This window comes from Pelodiscus sinensis, chromosome 1, assembly GCF_052426305.1.
Source record: "Pelodiscus sinensis isolate ZL-2025 chromosome 1, ASM5242630v1, whole genome shotgun sequence".
Classification (NCBI taxonomy): Eukaryota; Metazoa; Chordata; order Testudines; family Trionychidae; genus Pelodiscus; species Pelodiscus sinensis.
Window position 1 is genome coordinate 62,714,260 of NC_143052.1, and position 19,213 is coordinate 62,733,472.

The 19,213-nt window shown below is 40.6% G+C and overlaps 1 protein-coding gene across 5 annotated transcripts in view; it reads left to right on the plus strand.

Annotated features, from left to right (window-relative positions):
* RASSF3 (Ras association domain family member 3) overlaps positions 1-19,213 on the plus strand; it is a 140,271-nt gene that overhangs the window by 117,572 nt on the left and 3,486 nt on the right. For 4 of the 5 annotated variants that reach the window (XM_025188258.3, XM_006130205.4, XM_075931007.2 and 1 more), the window contains 3 exons: positions 11,413-11,520; positions 14,571-14,838; positions 17,323-17,438. In XM_025188258.3, coding sequence (XP_025044043.3) covers positions 11,413-11,520; positions 14,571-14,838; positions 17,323-17,438 — 492 coding nt within the window. Of the gene's footprint in view, positions 1-10,845; positions 11,314-11,412; positions 11,521-14,570; positions 14,839-17,322; positions 17,439-19,213 lie in introns of those variants that run through there. The other variant, XM_014577091.4, reaches the window with a different exon arrangement.

Sequence of the window (19,213 nt, forward strand, 5' to 3'; positions counted from 1 at the left end):
CTTGCCAAATCCTTCTTTTCCTTGATCTTCACTTGGGCACACTGGCCAAAAGAGGTTTACATTTACCAGTATTGCTTTGTCTAGTCAAGGTTTAGATCAGAGACCATGATAAAGATTAATGATATGCTGTGGGTGATTTGGCTCTGTGGGTAGTGAGAATAATGTGACATGGCATCTTGCCAAGAAGTTTTGGCTCTTGAATTAAATATAACTACTGATCAAAATCCACAGATGATATGGAATCCAACAATTGACAGATGTGTTAACATTTAGCTGGAGATACCTAATCAGAATGACTGACTCTTAGATCGCAGTAGATTTGATTTGCGCTAGGATTCATTACAACTTTTATCTGGAGTTTCCTCATTTGTTGGTGCTCTCAGTTGCAGTTTTGCAGGATTTTTCCCTCTCTCCAGACTGTGTAATTGTTGTATAACCTTTGCTGACTAGACAATTTGTGCTATGAGAGTGCTTGTGAAGGAATCTTTTTGTTGGTTTGAAGTGCATCCTTCAATTCACAAATAGTTTCAGTGTTTCAGCTTTTATTAGTATTAGATTCAAATGATTTGTATGCGTCTCATTCCCAGACCTGGGTTCCTTGCAAAAATGGATTTGAAGTGGAGGCATAACCTTTTTGGGGCTGAAAATTAAAATATTTTCCACTGTTTCTTCCTTGCTGTTAACTGACCTGAAATTAACATAGGATCCAGAGCATTGATTGGAGTAAACTGGGAGTCTTTCCACTGAATTTAAAAAGACTGGGACTTTTCATCTTAGAAAAGAGGAGACTAAGGGGGGGATATAATAGAATCATAGATTACTAGGACTAGAAGGGACTTCGAGAGGTCATCAAGCCCAGTTCCCTGTCCTCATGGCAGGACCCAGTACTGTCTAGACCAGTATCAGAGGGGTAGCCGTGTTAGTCTGAATCTGCAAAAGCAACGAGGAGTCCTGTGGCACCTTATAGACTAACTGAAGTGTAGGAGCATAAGCTTTCGTGGGCAAAGACCCACTTCGTCAGATGCATGTCTAGACCAGTGTTTCCCAACTAGGGTTCCGTGGACCATCATCAGGGGTTCCACGAGAAATCGTGGAATAAATAACGCTGGGCGGGGCCTGGAGCGCTTGTCACACCCTTCGCCTCCTGCCCTGGTGCTCAGCTGATTGTCACACCTGGGCCGCCACATGGGAGCAAGCAGCGCAAGTCACGCTCCAAACGGCCGCTTACGCTGATGATGGTCCGCAGCTGCGTGGGGCTTCCTCTGCCTCTGACCGGACAGAGGGGGCTACCGGGGAACTGCGCGGCGAGCGGCAAACCTCCACTGCTTTTTAAGGAGGCAGAGGAAGCCCTGCACAGCTGCCGGTGAGCGGCCAGCTGGGGAAACCCAGCCGCTGGCTGCAAGCCCCCTCCCCTTCTCCAGAGCCAGACACCTCCCCTCCCTGCTATAACACAGTCCCTTTTTTTCCCCCCAACCTTATGTCCCGGTCCCAGCTGCTAACAAGTGCAGGCTGGAGCTGCGAGCGCACATGCGCTTAAAATGCAACCCCCCACCTTTTCCATTACTTTCAATGGAAAAATTGACCCCGCATAACACGCTTTCACTTATCACAATCATTTTCTGAAATGTATCTACCGTGTTAAATGAGGAATTACTGTATTCCAACTGAGGCCTAATCAGCGCAGAGTAGAGCAGAAGAATGACTTCTCGTGTCTTGCTCACAACACACCTGTTAATACATCCCAGAATCATGTTGGCTTTTTTTGCAACAGCATCACACAGTTGACTCAAATTTAGCTTTTGGTCCACTATAACCCCTAGATCTTTCTGCTGTGCTCCTTTCTAGACAGACGCTTCCCATTCTGTATGTGTGAAACTGATTGTTCCTTCCTAAGTGGAGCACTTTGCATTTGTCCTTATTAAACTTCATCCTGTTTACCTCAGACCATTTCTCCAATTTGTCCAGATCATTTTGAATTATGATCCTATCCTCCAAAGCAGTTGCAACCCCTCCAAGCTTGGTATCAGCTGCAAACTTAATGAGCATACTCTGTATGCCGATATGTAAATAGTTGATGAAGCTATTGAACAGAATCAGTCCCAAAACAGACCCCTGCGGAACCCCACTTGTTACTCCTTTCCAGCAGGATTGTGAACCTTTATTAACTACTCTCTGGGAACGGTTATTCAGCCAGTTATGCACCCACCTTATAGTAGCCCCATCTAAATTGTATTTGCTTAATTTATTGATAAGAATATCATGTGAGACCATATCAAATGCCTTACTAAAGTCTAGGTATACCATGTCCACTGCTTCTCCCTTATCCACAAGATTCGTTATCCTATCAAAGAAATCAGAATGGTTTGACATGACTTGTGCTTTACAAATCCATGATGGCTGTTCCCTATCATCTTATTATCTTCCAAGTGTTTGCAGATGATTTCCTTAATTGCTCTATTATCTTTCCTGGCACAGAAGTTAAACTGACTAGCCTGTAGTTTCCTGGCTGTTTTTATTTCCCTTTTTATAGATGGGCACTATATTTCCCCTTTCCTAATCTTCTGGAATCTCTCCTGTCTTCCATGATTTTCCAAGGGTGATTGTTAACGGCTCAGATACCTCCTCTATCAGCCCCTTAAGTATTCTAGGATGCATTTCATCAGGCTCTGGTGACTTGCAGACATCTAACTCTTCTAAGTGATTTTTAACTTGTTCTTTTTTTATTTTATCTTCTAAACCTACCCCCTCCCCACTAGCAATCACTATGTCAGTCATTCCTTCATCAGACTTCTCTGGTGAAGACCGAAACAAAGAGTCATTAAGCATCTCTGCCATTTCCAAGTTTCCTGTTTCTGTTTCCCCCGCCTCACTGATCAATGGGCCTACCCTGGTCCTTGGTCTTCCTCTTGCTTCTAATATATTTATAGAATATCTTCTTGTTTCCCTTTATGCCTGTAGCTAGTTTGAGCTCGTTTTGTGCCTTTGCCTTTCTAATCTTGCCCCTGCATTCCTGTATTGTTTGCCTATATTCATCCTTTGTAATTTGTCCTAGTTTCCATTTTTTTATGACTCCTTTTTTTATTTTTAGATCATGCAGGATCTCCATATTTTCTATCTTTCCTATGCAATGGAATAACTTGTTTTTGAGCCCTTAACTTTAGACTAGAGATTTATAAAATTATGATAGACATGGAGAAGGTGAATAAGGAAAAGTTACTTAATTGTTCCCATAACAAGAACTAGGGGTGACCAAAATAAATTAATAGGCAGCAGATTAAAACAAACAAAAGGATTTTTTTTCTGTACACCGTGCACAATCAACCTGTGGAACTCCTTGCCAGAAGAGGTTGAGAAGACCAGGACTTCTAACAGTGTTCAGAAAAGAACTAGATGAATTCATGGAGGTTATGTTCATCAATATTTATTAGTCAGGATGAGTAGGAATGGTGTCCCTAGCCTCTGTGTGTCAGAGGCTGGAAATGGAGGAGAGGAGAGGGATCACTTGATGATTATCTATTCTATTCACTCCCTCTGGGGGCATTGGCCACTGTCCAGAAGACAAGATACTGGGCTATATGGACCTTTGGTCTGACCCAGTATGGTCATTCTTATGTTAATTTAAGTGAATTGGATCAGGCCCATATAGGTATCATAATTCTAATCCTTGTCGCTTTGCTGTTTTCTCCACCCCCCCAACCTCTTTTCCTCTATATAGTTTTGTTTAGATCAGTGTTTCTGAATTAACAGTCTTGTTGCATTAAAGCTGAGTGAGTACATTTGAACCTCTGTACTCCATGTCCCTAATCAGGAACACCTGTGGCTTGAAGGAGGCAGCAGCTCTGTACATTGCTGCTCTCCCCCCCCCCCCCTGCTGGGGAAATTGCAGTGCACAGAGCTACTTCTAAGGCTCCCCTCTCTCTCCTCATAGCAGAAGGGGCGGTGCCTGAATGCAGCAGGTAAGCACCCCAGTCCTACCCCCTCATGCCCAGATTCCACAGTGCCCTCCCTGGCCTAGCCAGATCTTTAATCCAGCATGTCCTGTTTCCCAGGGTTGCTGAATTAGAGGTTCAGGTGTAGTTTAATTACTACACTATTCTTTGCTATATTCATATGAAAGTCTTGTTCTTTCCTTAAAAGCACCTACCTAAAATGGACTGTCTTATTCAATGTCTCATTGATTTCCATACCAAATTTGCCCAGGTTGCAGGAAGACAATTTTTTTTTCTAATTGTCAGCCCTGCAGAGACTGAACCTTTGCTGTTAGAAGCAGGTTGGATTCGTTTTATTATTCCATTAATAGCACTGTGTAGACCTGTCAAGGAAACAGGAAGCTAGTTTTGGAACCAAATAAATGGGTTGAGACTTTTGACACTGGGAAAGGGCAGATGAATGTCTTCTTTCCCTCCTGTTCCCTGTTGTTTTCTCTTCTGAACGTTGATACAAGCTTCCTCACTGTGTCAATCCTTGACAGTGGTCAACTCTCTCCTTCCCCATTCATAACTGCATCCAACAAAAAAGGGCAAACCCATTTACTAGAAATGTCTGCTAAACAGTGAGCAGTGAAATAATTACACATTTTGATTATTCAGATATTGTTGTTAGATTTTATAATTAACACTGTTGAGATGAATAGGGCAGGTCACACCTCTGAAAGCTAATGTTTCAGCCTGTCTGCCCTTCACGAAGATAGTTCTGAATCAGTGCCCATTTGATAGAACTGTTTCACAATTATAAGGAGTAGTAACTTTAAAGTTTGGATTCTTGAATAAAATTCTGTGTCCAAATAATTGCAGAACACACTGTGTTTCCTACTCCTAACATATCTTTTGCAATGGGATAAAAATTGAGGGTGCAGTTGTTGCTTGAATGTATTTTTTTTGTAAATTTAAAACAAAAACTATAATTTTTAGAGTGCTGATGTTGTCAGATCCTTATTATTTGCTACATATATAATATCTGTCTAGTCTTTCTAAACATTAAAGTTGCTCAAACTAATTTGTTCTAATTTTAAAGACAAATTATTTTAATATTTATTTTAATGCAAAGGGGAGAACCCTTTACGGGCTTCTAAAGGACTAAGAAAATAAAAAGCATTATATTGTAAGTGTTCTCTGAAAACTTCCACACAGTGTGCAGCGGCGGTGAAAAAGGCAAATAGGATGCTAGGAATTATTAAGAAAGGGATAGAAAATAAGACACAGAATATCTTACTGCCCCTGTATAAAACTACGATACGCCAACATCTTGAATACTGTGTACAGATGTGGTCTCCTCACCTCAAAAAAGATATTTTGGCCTTGGAAAGGGTTCAGAAAAGGGCAACTAAAATGATTAGGGGTTTGGAATGGGTCCCATATGAAGAGAGGTTATAACGGCTGGGACTTTTCAGTTTAGAAAAGAGGAGACTGAGGGGAGATATGATAGAGGTGTGGAGAGGGCGAATAAAGAAAAGTTATTTATTAGTTCCCATAATAGAAGAACTAGAGGACACCAAATGAAGTTAATGGGTAACAGGTTTAAAACTAATAAAAGAAAGTTCTTCTTCACACAGCGTGTAGTCAACCTGTGGAACTCCTTGCCAGAGGAGGCTGTGAAGGCTATGACTATAACAGAGTTTAAAGAGAAGCTAGATAATTTCATGGAGGTTAGGTCCATAAAAGGCTATTAGCCAGGGGGTAGGAATGGTGTCCCTGGCCTCTGTTTGACGGAGGCTGGAGAGGGATGGCAGGAGACAAATCGCTTGATCATTGTCTACGGTCCACCCTCTTTGGGGCACCTGGTGCTGGCCACTGTTGGCAGACAGGCTACTGGGCTATATGGACCTTTGATCTGACCCAGTACGGCCATTCTTATGTTTATGTTCTTATTAAAGTGCTAAGTATTACAGGCAGTCCCCGACTTACGCGGATCCGACTTATGTCGGATCCGCACTTACGAACGGGGCTTTCTCGCCCCGGAGGTCGAGGTAGCGGATTGCTACCTGCGAGCTCCGGGGCGAGAGAGCCCCGTTCGTAAGCTGCTCCGGTGCCCCATGTCTGCTGGAGACCGTCTCCAGCAGACCAGGGGCACCGGGCGGGTTCCCGCGCTTCTGAGGCTTTACTCTGGACGGTCCCCAGCAGACCACAGGCACCGGGACTCAAGCGGCAGCCGTGGGGGGAGGGGGTCCCGCGCCTCTGAGACTTTGCCAGAGCAAAGCCTCAGAGGTGCGGCACCCTGCTGCCACTGCTGCTCTGCTCCTCGTGTCCCTGGTCTGCTGGGGGGGGGAGGGGCGTGGATAGTGTGCCCCCCCCCCAGCAGACCAGGCTTTTGTTTTGGACCCTGGAGCAGAGCAGCTGGGGCGCTGCGGATTGGTCCTGTAGCACCCGCTCTGGGCACTACTGGACCAACCCGGCAGCACCCCAGCTGCTCTGCCCCAGGTCCTGATTCAGCCGCTGCTGGTCAGTTTCAGCAGTGGCTGAATCAGGACGCCTGGGGCAGAGCAGCTGGGGTGCTGCTGGGTTGGTCCAGTAGCGCCGAGGAGCGGTGCTACTGGAGCAACCCAGCAGCACCCCAGCTGCTCTGCCCCAGGCGTCCCCAAGTTAGCCGCTGCTGAAACTGACCAGCGCTGACTACAGGAAGCCCGAGGCAGAGTTGCTCTGCCCCAGGCTTCCTGGAATCAGCCGCTGATCAGTTTCAGCAGCAGCTGACTTGGGGAAGCCTGGGGTTCTTAAGTTGAATCTGTATGTAAGTCAGAACTGGCGGTCAGTTTCAGCAGCGGCTGAATCTGGACGCCAGTTCCGACTTACATACAGATTCAACTTAAGAACAAACCTACAGTCCCTATCTTGTACATAACCCGGGGACTGCCTGTACTCTACTTGCTGCTCTCTGGGAACAGGGTAAAGGAGGGGAAAAAAGTAAAAGGATGATAAATATTCTTAATTTGTGTGACGGGGAAGTCTTGATTCTGAAAACTTCAAAGTGATTTGGTCCTACTTGTAAGGCCCACAGGTAAGTGCTGAATGTGCGGGACTGGGAGATGGGTTGGAAATGGGGGGGACTACGGCCTATAATGGCAAGGAGAAAGGAGGGTCAGGGCACAACAGGGAGGCAAGATCAAATCAGTATCTTAGATGCCTATATACAAATGCGAGAAGTATGGGTAATAAGCAGGAAGAACTGGAATTGCTAACCAATAAATACAACTATGATATCATTGGTATTACAGAAACCTGGTGGGATGGGACGCACGATTGGAATGTTGGTATGGAAGGGTACGGCTTGCTCAGGAAGGACAGACAGGGAAAAAAGGGAGGAGGGGTTGCCTTGTATATTAAAAATGTACACACTTGGACTGAAGTGGAGATGAACGTAGGAGATAGCTGTGTAGAGAGTCTCTGGGTTAAGCTAAAAGGGGTAAAAAAACGAGGGTGATATCATGCTAGGAGTCTACTACAGGCCACCTAGCCAGGTGGAAGAGGTGGATGAGGCCTTTTTTAAACAATTAACAAAACTATCCAAAGCCCAAGATTTGGTGGTGATGGGGGACTTCAACTATCCAGACATATGTTGGGAAACTAACACAGCGAGGCACAGGCTATCCAATAAGTTTCTGGACTGCATTGGAGACAACTTTCTGTTTCAGAAGGTTGAAAAAGCTACCAGAGGAGAAGCTGTTCTGGATTTGGTTTTAACAAATAGGGAGGAACTAGTTGAGAACTTGAAAGTGGAAGACAGTATAGGGGACAGTGATCACGAAATAATAGAGTTCATGATCTTAAGGAAAGGTAGAAGGGAGACCAGCACAATTGAGGTTATGGATTTCAGGAAGGCAGATTTTGATAAGCTCAGAGAACTTGTAGGTAAGGTCCCATGGGAAGCAAGACTGAAGGGAAAAACAACTGAGGAGAGTTGGAAGTATTTCAAAGGGACGTTGTTAAGGGCCCAAAAGCAAACAATTCCGCTGTGTAGGAAAGATAGAAAATATGGCAAAAGACCAGCTTGGCTTAACAAGGAGATCTTGCATGATCTCAAAATAAAAAAGGAGTCATATAAAAAATGGAAACTAGGACAACTAACAAAGGATGAATATAGGCAAGCAACACGGGAATGCAGGGGCAAGATTAGAAAGGCAAAGGCACAAAATGAGATCAAACTAGCTACAGGCATAAAGGGAAACAAGAAGACCTTTTATAAATACATTAAAAGCAAGAGGAAGACCAAGGACAGGGTAGGCCCACTGCTTAGCGAGGAGGGAGAAGCAGTAACAGGGAACTTGGAAATGGCGGAGATGCTCAATGACTTCTTTGTTTCGGTCTTCACCGAGAAGTCTGGAGGTGTGCCTAACGTAGTGAATACAAGCAGAGAGAGGGTAAGTTTAGAAGATAGGATACACAAAGAACAAGTTAAAAAGCACTTAGGAAAGTTAGATGTCAGCAAGTCACCAGGTCCTGATGAAATGCATCCCAGGATACTCAAGGAGCTGATAGAGGAGGTATCTGAGCCTTTAGCTATGATCTTTGAAAAATCATGGCAGACAGGGGAGATTCCAGAAGACTGGAAAAGGGCAAATATTGTGCCCATCTATAAAAAGGGGAATAAGAACAACCCAGGAAATTATAGACCGGTCAGTTTAACGTCTGTCCCAGGGAAGATAATGGAGCAGGTAATTAAGGAAATCGTATGCAAACACTTGGAAAGTAATAAAGTGATAGGGAATAGCCAGCATGGATTTGTGAAGAACAAGTCATGCCAAACTAATCGGATAGCTTTCTTTGATAAGATAACGAGCCTTGTGGATAAGGGAGAAGCGGTGGATGTCATATACCTAGACTTTAGTAAGGCATTTGATACGGTCTCGCATGATATTCTTATTGATAAACTAGGCAAATATAACTTAGATAGGGCCACGATAAGGTGGGTGCATAATTGGCTGGATAACCGTAGTCAGAGAGTTGTTGTTAACGGTTCTAAATCCTGCTGGAAAGGGATAACAAGTGGAGTTCCTCAAGGGTCTGTTTTGGGACCCGTACTGTTCAATATCTTCATCAATGATGTAGATATTGGGATAGAGAGTACTCTTATTAAGTTTGCAGATGATACCAAACTGGGTGGGGTTGCGACTTCTTTGGAGGATAGGGACATAATTCAAAATGACCTTAGCAAGTTAGAGAAATGGTCAGAGGTAAACAGGATGAGGTTTAATAAAGAGAAATGCAAAGTGCTCCACTTAGGAAGGAACAATCAGTTCCATACATACAAGATGGGAAGCGACTGTCTAGGAAGGAGCATGGCGGAAAGGGATCTAGGGGTCATAGTGGACCACAAGTTGAATATGAGTCAACAGTGTGATGCTGTTGCAAAAAAAGCAAATATGATTCTAGGTTGTATCAACAGGTGTGTTGTAAGCAAAACTCGTGAAGTCATTCTGCCGCTCTATTCTGCACTAGTTAGGCCTCAGCTGGAGTACTGTGTCCAGTTCTGGGTGCCACATTTCAAGAAAGATGTGGAGAAATTGGAAAGGGTACAGAGAAGAGCGACAAGAATGATTAAAGGTCTAGAGAACATGACCTATGAAGCCAGGCTTCATGAACTGGGCTTGTTTAGTTTGGAAAAAAGAAGATTAAGGGGGGACATGATAGTGGTTTTCAAATATCTAAAAGGGTGTCACAAGGAGGAAGGCGAAAATTTGTTCCTCTTGGTTTCTGCGGACAGGACAAGGAGTAATGGGCTTAAAGTGCAGCAGGGGAGGTTTAGATTGGACATTAGGAAAAAAATTCCTAACTGTCAGGGTGGTCAAATATTGGAATAAATTGCCAAGGGAGGTGGTGGAATCTCCCTCTCTGGAGATATTTAAGAACAGGTTAGATAGACATCTGTCAGGGATGGTGTAGACGGAGCTTGATCCTGCCTTGAGGGCGGGGGGCTGGACTCGATGACCTCTCGAGGTCCCTTCCAGTCCTATTATTCTATGATTCTATGATTCTATGATTATGCCACAATATTTAACTTCAGGATAAAAATGCTGTAATTAAGGAACGCATAGATATGAAATTACCACTTTTATTATAAAAATGCTAATATCGGTAATACTGTATCCTTATTTTATACATGGGGAAACTGAAGCAGAAGTGTCTTATCCAAGCCCCCAAAATAAATTAGTATCTGAGCTGGGATTAGAGTTTGGGAGTTGCTTGTTTTCAAATCTTTGCTCAGACTACATCTCTTTTTTTTTCTAGCTGTAGGGAGGATGGTAGAGGCATGTGTAAATAGTGAAAAATCAAAGAATCTAAAACTGAGCTTTGTATAGACTTTCTGGCAAGTAAAAGTGTATAGCTCTGCATCAGATACAGTGTTGTCATAGGGTTAATTCCTGGCAAACTGAAATGTCTGCCAGCTGCGCTGGGAAGTCTCAGAGATACTATGTTTATAGGAGTGGCTTTTGAGGTCAGGAAAATCCTTTTCTTAGGCCAAACTCCTCCAGGGTCCATTTGGATGGGTAGTATGAAATACTGACCTTTTGACCAGTGTGCAAGTGGTGCATGAGTGTTTCTGTGTTCAGAGGTACCCAGATGGTTCCAAGCCAACGTATTTCTTTTCTAAGAGAGGTCTTCAATCATTAAAGTTGAGAGCTGAATCAGTTTCATACTATATATGGTGTTTGTGCAAGTGATAGAAATCTGAGTGTATTTATAACACTGGTTTGCTGCAGTAATGTGGATTGGGAACAAATGCTTTTTTGGATAATAGCCAGTGCTTCGGATTGGTTTTACAGTGGCATGTAAAATCAGTATGCAGCTTGTAAAGACATTTGAAAAACTGATAGTGACTGGTTTAAAATTCAGCTTGAATATGGAGAAACATTTTATTCCTAGATACATACTTGTGAGCAGGATGATAGTAGACTGTTACAAGTTGATAAATGCTGCACCTTTGGAATGCTGAGATGTCCTTATTCCAGTACTTAGAAATTCCTGATTTTACTTACTTAACACATCAGGACGGGAATTTTGTATATATTTTTCTGCTTTGTGTAGTGATAGGTCTATCCTCTTTTAATTACGTATGCCTTAAGTGTAATGCTGTACAAGTGTTGTGATCGGAGAATATTACATAGCATTGAAATGAAAAAATCCAGTCATGAAAGGATCTGAGCTTCTTTGCATACTGCTAATAAATATTTGAACAAAAATAGTTGACCAAAAATGACACAAGTGTTGTGGGTGTGTCAGTTTAACTGTTTATGATGAGCACAGCAGCTTTTTTTGACACACCTCATTTGCTACATCTTTGTAATTCTACATGGATAACTGTTGTATATGGAGCCTGTATGAGGTAATGACTGATTGCATGTACTTTTCCCATAGTCTGGAATGTAAATGAACTGTAGTTTTTCTTCATTTTCTAAGATGTTCAGTGTTTGTTTTGTTCTAGGATGGTCAGAAAGAGAGAGAAACACACACATATCTCAGTAAAGAAGAAGTTAAAGAAAAGATTCAAAACTACAATTCATCTGTTACTGACAAATTAAAGATGACTCTGGTAAGATTCACATAGAGCCACAGCAGTTAATAATTGAGCAGCTGAATGTAATTCCATAGAGTGAATTATTTGTTATTTTGTCTATAGCATTTTTCATGTGAATCTCTGGCTAAATGACTTTGTAATGTACTGTAGAAAAAGGGTAATTAGTTAGTCATGAAATGTAATTAAACCACTTTCACCCTTCATTTATTTGGGGTGAAAGGGATAAGGGTAGAAACCACAAACTTGTACATGGTGTTGAGATGTTAACATGAACTCTCGGATGTCATATGAAAGTGGATTCCTTCTGTCAAAATTCTCAGTTGTACCAGTACAACCAGCACAGGGAGAATATGGCTATCTGTCTCTTATAAAACTATATTACCATGGCATCCAAATATGTTAAATCAAGCAAAAATGATTTTTAAAGTAGTTTTTCAATGTGATCCGAGTATAAATAATATTTTTATATTATAATTAAGATAAAATCCACACTGATAAATCTTCTGTATTAGTTCTAGGATTCAGTCTATTAATAAAATCTGTATTTACCTGGCTAGAACATAACTCAATCTGTATATAAATTATCAGATCTTTTTATGTTGTTAGATATACTGCCCATCCAAACTTGGAAGTTATGTTACATTCTTAACCAGTTTATAATATATATGCAAGCTGTATCTACTAATCTGATTTGTGTTATGTATTTTCATGTAATTTGGAACTAATACTTGTAAAAGCATGTTGCCAAAAGTCCTGTAGCTCAGTAGCATTTGACTAATCATTTATTTTGATACTAATTACAGTAAGAAACTTTCCATGTTGGTTAAGCTTGTATAAAGTTTAATCTGAGCTATTCAAAGGAGCCTATGTTTATTAAGCACCCAATTCCCATTAAATTGCAACAGAATTTGCACACCTAACTCCCTTTGACAATCATAGCTTTAAGCATTGCACAGTTGTGTGTAACATTATATTTTGTATTTGTGCACAGTTATATTGTAGAGTGTGCTTTACATATAAAGTGCATGCAAATGTATCTACACCTATATAATATTACAAACACAAACACATAAAAATTCAGTTGGGTTGCAAAATCAAGTGCTCAAAAGCAAAGGAAATGGCAGAATTTCAGCTTTCTTGTGCATATATGTTATGTAGTCTTCAATGAGCAGATATTCAGTATTTTGTCATCCTTGTTTTTCAGTGTTTGGCCCCAAGCCTATTCACCACACATTATTCAGACCCTGATCTGAATATTAATTTCCTTACAGACTTTTCTGCAGCACTGATAGTATCTGTTTCACAAATACTAATAATATAACTCCCCCATGAGGTGAGAGGATAGTATAAATGAGGAACTGAGACACAGAGATGACAAATACCCACTAATTTTGGATGCCCCATTTGAAACACTTTTCAGGATACTAGGCTGATATACCACTTCACAATATTCAAAGCACAGCTCCCACTGACTTCCACTACAGCTGTGAGAGCTCAGAGCTTCTGCAAATCAGACACCAGGCTCTCAAGTCAGGCCCTTAGAAAACAAAGAACACGCAATTAGTGACCACCTGTGTGAAAAGTTTTGGCTTGCATACAGTGGCTAGCATCCCATAGGAACTCTACAGCAGAAGCAGGAATAGAATTCAGTGCTCCCATAACCCTTGCTTGATTTACTACACACTTTCCAGCTTCTGCAACAAATAAGACAGGGAACCTTTAGATAACCGATTTCTTTAGCACACATCCTGAACTTATTCCCACCACCAGAGTGTCAGGGGTCCATGGGGAAAAAACAGTATATGACAAGGTAATTAAAGACCGTAATACAATGCATATGCATAAGGAGGCCATATCAAGAATGTACAGCAACTTCTGGCACTTCTGTTTTTGAGTGCTTGACTTTGCTCCCTTAATAATGTTCTTTTACCCCACTCTGTGTTTTCTTAGGTTTTTTTTTCTTTTAAGCAAACAGAAAAAATAAATTCCATCATGTTGAGATCGTTCCAATGCTGCTAATAACCTGTTAGATACATACGCACACACACCAGCTACTGGATTAACTGATCACAGTAGTAGGATGTTATCCTCTGTGGAGCAGTATGCAGAGCAGGGAGAATGGATACTTCCCTTTTCTAGTGGGTTTGGCAAAGTTATAAGCAACTGAAAATGAAGCCTTGTAATGGGAAATGTGCACCCTAATATTCGGTATTGCTACCAACTCTGTCCATTTAAGTATTTGAATGTGTTTGTGGACAAGTTCATGACAGTCTTAAATTTCTAGATTCAAATATGTGTTTTGGTTTCATTCTTCTTACATATAGATTATTTCAGTGGCATTTTTCTCAAGCCTGATCATTTTTTCCTTTGTCCTTTTTAAAAAAAATGTATTTTTAAAGTATAAGGAAACCATCAAATAAATTTTCATTTTTACAGTTTTGTAAATTTACCATTCATAACCGATATTAGAATGGATTATTTTGTGTTGTCACAGTTTAAATTACAGGGTCTCACATGTTTCCTGACTAACTGTGAAGAATAAATTTACAATGTAAAATAACAAACCTGTATCTTGCAAACTTATCTCCACTTTTTCCCCAACTACCTACAGTGTGATCTCAAAACAAAACATGGATTAATTGCTTTTACACAGTAGTGAGATCTACACTTTGCATCCTGCTAAAACAGAACTCTGGCATCTTGTTGGGAATACCAGTTCTCTGTTTGTAGTGTTTCCCTTTTTCCACTATGAGGTTGCTTCATAATTTTTCTACCAAGACTGAAAATTTACCATTAGTTTCCATAGGATCTTTTGCTTGATGCCTGTCTATATTATCTCTGTAATTCCAAATACTAAAGTGAATTCTGTGGCAGCCACAGAGGGATAGAGGAATGTGTCTGACCATGTAAAACACTGACTTATACAAAAATTATTTGCTTCATGTATTATGACAACATATTTTAATGAATCTGTTGCAATCTGTCCTTTATTACTATTGATGCTGTCATAATAAATAGATCAGTATTCATTTTTATACTATGTTTTGCTTTTCTTCCTGCTGCAGAACTCAAATGGGACTTATACTGGCTTCATCAAAGTTCATATGGAACTATGCAGGCCTATTACTGTACAGACTGCTGTGAATCCAGGAGAGCATGCTCACAATAACAATGAGACTGCATTTTACTTGCCTGCAGGCTACGTGAATACGCTTCATATAAGCAGCGCTAACAGTGTTCGTGAAGTTATTGAGGCCTTGCTCAAAAAATTTTTAGTGTCTGACAACCCTGCCAAGTTTGCACTTTATAAACGCTGTCACAAGGAAGATCAAGGTATAATTTGGATGTGTTGTCTTTTGAGGTTGGAATGGGTAAAGTGTCTGGGTTGGGAGGTGTACTATAGCTATGTTTGAGATGAGCAGGATGGAAGAAGTGATGATGATTCTTTCATTTCCATAAATTTATGTTCCAGGTTCTTACCCTCTCTAGGTGTGTATGTGTATGCAGGAGTGCCTTGTGGTCAGATGGGATATTTTTTCAGGTATTTGTAGGGCAAGATGAGAGAGCATTATTATTTGAGGAGGGAGGTCCCCAGGGTTTGTTCTTGTGTGGAGACATCGTCGTTTATGTAATGTATGGTAAGATGTGTTGGGAATAAGGACATATAGTGAATAAAAATATCTGAATAGAAAGATTTGTATTTTTTTTTTAATCTTTATACTTACGGGGATGAGGATTTGCTGAAGTGGGTAATAGCATGATGGAGATTGCAAGTCTCTTAGTCAGATGATATGTGGGACTTGGCTGTTTGTCTGTGAGGTTTGTAGTCCCTCATAAAAGGGAATGGGGATCCACTCTGAGGATCCAGAAAGTGATTTTCAGTGATTTTTGGGTGACTATCAGTCCTTTTGAAGGTTCTTTTCATTGTGATTATGGGGTTAGTTGCTAGGGCGGATAGGAGAGACATGAGCTATGGTTAAACAACGAGAAGTCCTGTGGCACCTTATAGACTAACAGATTTATTGGAGCATGAGCTTTCGTGGGCAAAGACCCACTTTGTCAGATGTATGTAGTAGAAATTCCAGAGGCAGGTATAAATATACAGGCATGTGAAAAGAAAGGAATACCAATCAAGAGGAAGGCTATAGATAACGAGGTCAATTCAGTCAGGGAGGATGTGGCCTACTTCTAGTAGCTGATGTGTAGGTGTGAACACCAAGAGACACTCTACATTGTGACTCAGTGTGAGATAGTAAATATTAATTTCTTAAGTTTTAAACTTATCTTTAGACTGATTGGAAAATGGATCCTAGAGCAATAAAGTTTCAATGATCCATTTACCTGAAATAGAACAGAATTAGTTGTTTAAGTCTGTTAATGTGCTTGATGTGATTCTCTCCTGGGTTAGTTAATCTGTACACAGAGAAATCTCTCCTTGTACTAAATGCTGTTAAAAGCTAGGAATGCATGTATAATCAGGAAGTGCCAAAGAAAAGCAAAAATAGATACTCAAGGGGCATTTTCATTCTATCAGTTTCTTGCTCTCTCACTTAAAATCCAGCTACTTGAACGGACAATGACCGTGGCCAGCTGAAAGGATACTTCTGGCCAGCAGCCATTCCATCTAAACAAGCAGTATTGTCTTGTAGACACTGGGGCTTTAGACTACACCTCTGTCAGTAGAGAGATGCAGATTAAGCACATCGAAATTGCTAATGAAGCAGGGATTTAAATATCCTGTGCTTCATTAGCGTAAACATGGCTGCCGCTTTTTTCCCTAAACTGAGCTTTTTTGGGGGAAAAAATCGGCAGTCTACACGCAGATCTGTCAAAAATAAACCCTTTTTCGACAGATCCTGTATTCCTCAAAAAATGAGGAATACAGGATCTGTCAAAAAAGGGTTTATTTTCGACAGAATCGCATCTAGACTGCCAGGTTTTTTTTCCGAAAAAGCTCTGTTTTGGAAAAAAGTGGCGGTCATGTTTATGCTAATGAAGCGCAGGATATTTAAATCCCTGCTTCATTAGCAATTTTGATGTGCTTGATTTGCATCCCTCTGTCGACAGAGGGATGCAGTCTAGACATAGGCTCGGTGTGTAAGGAGTTGCGGGGGGAAGGGAACATTCATTGAAGCCCTTACTTTAAAAATCCTAATGACAATGGCCTGCCGCACCAAGAATTGGACCTAAAATACAAAATGCCAGAAGCTCCACTCCTATAGCTTGTAAATAGGGCCCCCACATCATACATATAAGGAAGTGGAGAGAAGGCTCCTGCTTCCCTCCCACAGGATTAAAGTCCTCTGATTTTCATCTTGTCGCTGAAGGATCCTTGGGATGTGGGGGTGGGAAATACCTGTAGCCACACTGTGCCTTTGGACATCCTGCATAGAATGGTGATATGGAAGGAAATCTGTGAATTACCATCTCATTTTCCAGGTTTAAAACTTTCATTTCTTCATGTTACGTGTGATGCTGCTGCTGTTGGGTTGGTTTGTTTTTGTTTTACTGTTTTCTTGTTTCTTTTGAATAGCATTAAAATTAAATGTTAATGTTCATTAAGAACCATTTCATTTAGTTCTGAGTGTCAGTTATTACACTTAGTTATGCGCAATACATTCTGTTCAGCCTTCCCAGCAACAGCTGTTTGTAGTGCTAGAGATATTTTTGTACAAAGATTTTGTAGCTACAAGTGTATGTTTTGGGGGGCAGAGGTGGGATTGTTTCCTTTTTAAAGATTGTAATCCCTGGCACACTTTCGATAAATAGTTGAAAACTTTTATTTTTAAAACTGAGTAACAATTTTAACTTTTGCAGTGTACACATGCAAGCTCTCAGACAGAGAAAACCCTCTCTATCTGCGTTTGGTAGCAGGCCCCAGCACAGAAACACTCAGTTTTGTTCTGCGTGAGCATGAAACTGGAGAGGTTATGGTAAGTTACAGCTGTCTTTTTTTGTTTAGCTTCACAGATCTGTTAAATACACTCATTCTCTCTGTCTGGAGCATCTTTTCATGATGATCATTTCAGTGTCTATAGAACTGTACACAAAATTGTGAGGGGCTGAACAAAAGTAGCTATGCAGGTTATTTCAAGCATGGAATATTAAAGCAGTGAGTACTACAGTGGAGCTAGAAAAAGCATTAGTTTTAATTTCCACCTTTCACATGGATTCACCTTGGGCAGAATTTTTCCATTGATGGGCTCAGTTCAAGGCTGAATATGTACTTTAGAAGGGAGCAGGGGGAATGGCTAAGCAACATCTCTTAATATTTTGAGTTCTGCAATGATGAGAAAAACTTCCCCTTTCCTAATACTAAAAAGTGACTGAAATTTTAAATTAAATGGCCCTCAAAGTACAGTACATCCACAATCAATTTTTAAATGACTGGCTAGTTAATTAACGACTGAGTTTGGAAGGTAGTGTGGAAATCATTGAAAATCACTTGTGAGCATACTCAGGTATCATTTTTAACAGCGTTTAATCAAAAACGCTGTCCTCTTTTTGACATCACAATGTACGTTTTTTCCCTGACTAATGTAGCCTTAGGGTTGGCTGGTGCTCTTAGGCTGCTACGGGAATGGTTTGCATCAATGGTTTACAAATAGTTCATTAGAACAAAATCACCTCCACCTTCTCCCTCAAAACAGATCCCATTGGGAATCAACTCGAAATGTTCCCGAAGTAGAGATTAATGTATTTCTGGTCACAGTTAGCAGAACTGCACAAATGCGTGTAGTTGCAGAGGACTGAGCCCTGTGTTTATCTTTAGGGAGTGGGGTCATTATCAAGCTGTAGTAAACACAGTGCAAACCAATATGCTGCTGCCTTGTTAACCAGACAGCAGCAGCAAGTCCAAAGGTTGGAATTCTTCCTTGAACCTCAGCCACATGAGAAGTTCAAATTGGGACCAAATACTAATAATATTAAGCATCAAATCATTTATATAAAAAAAAACTAAATGCAAAAATTAGGTTTGTGCAAGATTTTTTTAAAGCTGCAAGTTGTAAATTAAAATAGAAACAGTGAAAATTAATGTCACTACAGCTACACTGTGCATTCTGTATAATGTATAGCATATTGGCATTTGTCAAAATCAGTGGTGCAAAAAAACCCCAAAAAACCAGGGATAGAAATTGATACATCTGTGTAATGTGGCCAAGTTGATGTTTCTGTAGGAAACTTAATTTTATATTTCCTTTTTATTTTAACTATACAAATCAGTTGTGTTAACTTGACTTTTGCCCATCATATAACAGAAGTCCATTATTTTTTTTGTGAAGATCCATATTTCTTTGTCAAGGTCCAGACTCCAGAAAACATTATTTAAAAACTAACAATCATGATGATGGTAAGTAGTAAATAAAGATTCTGGAGTCAATTCAGCAGTAGCTGGTAGTCTGGATTTGGCCCATAGTCTGTCTATTGATTACCCCTGTTATATAGTGACACTATTATTAGCATGTAAATGAAATGACTTAGTTCTAACTTTCATTGATGGCCTCTTAATCCTAACAAAATCAATCATCAAATTAAACTGTCTTATGTCTAGAAATGTACTATTGTACCAGGTAACACCTAGTACAATGATTTTGGTTTTTGTCCTTTGTGTTTATTTGTGGATTTACAAATAGGGATGTTAAGTAGCATTTAATTAGCTAATCGAGTAGTCGATGGAATTTCCATCAACTAGTCGGTTAACCGATAA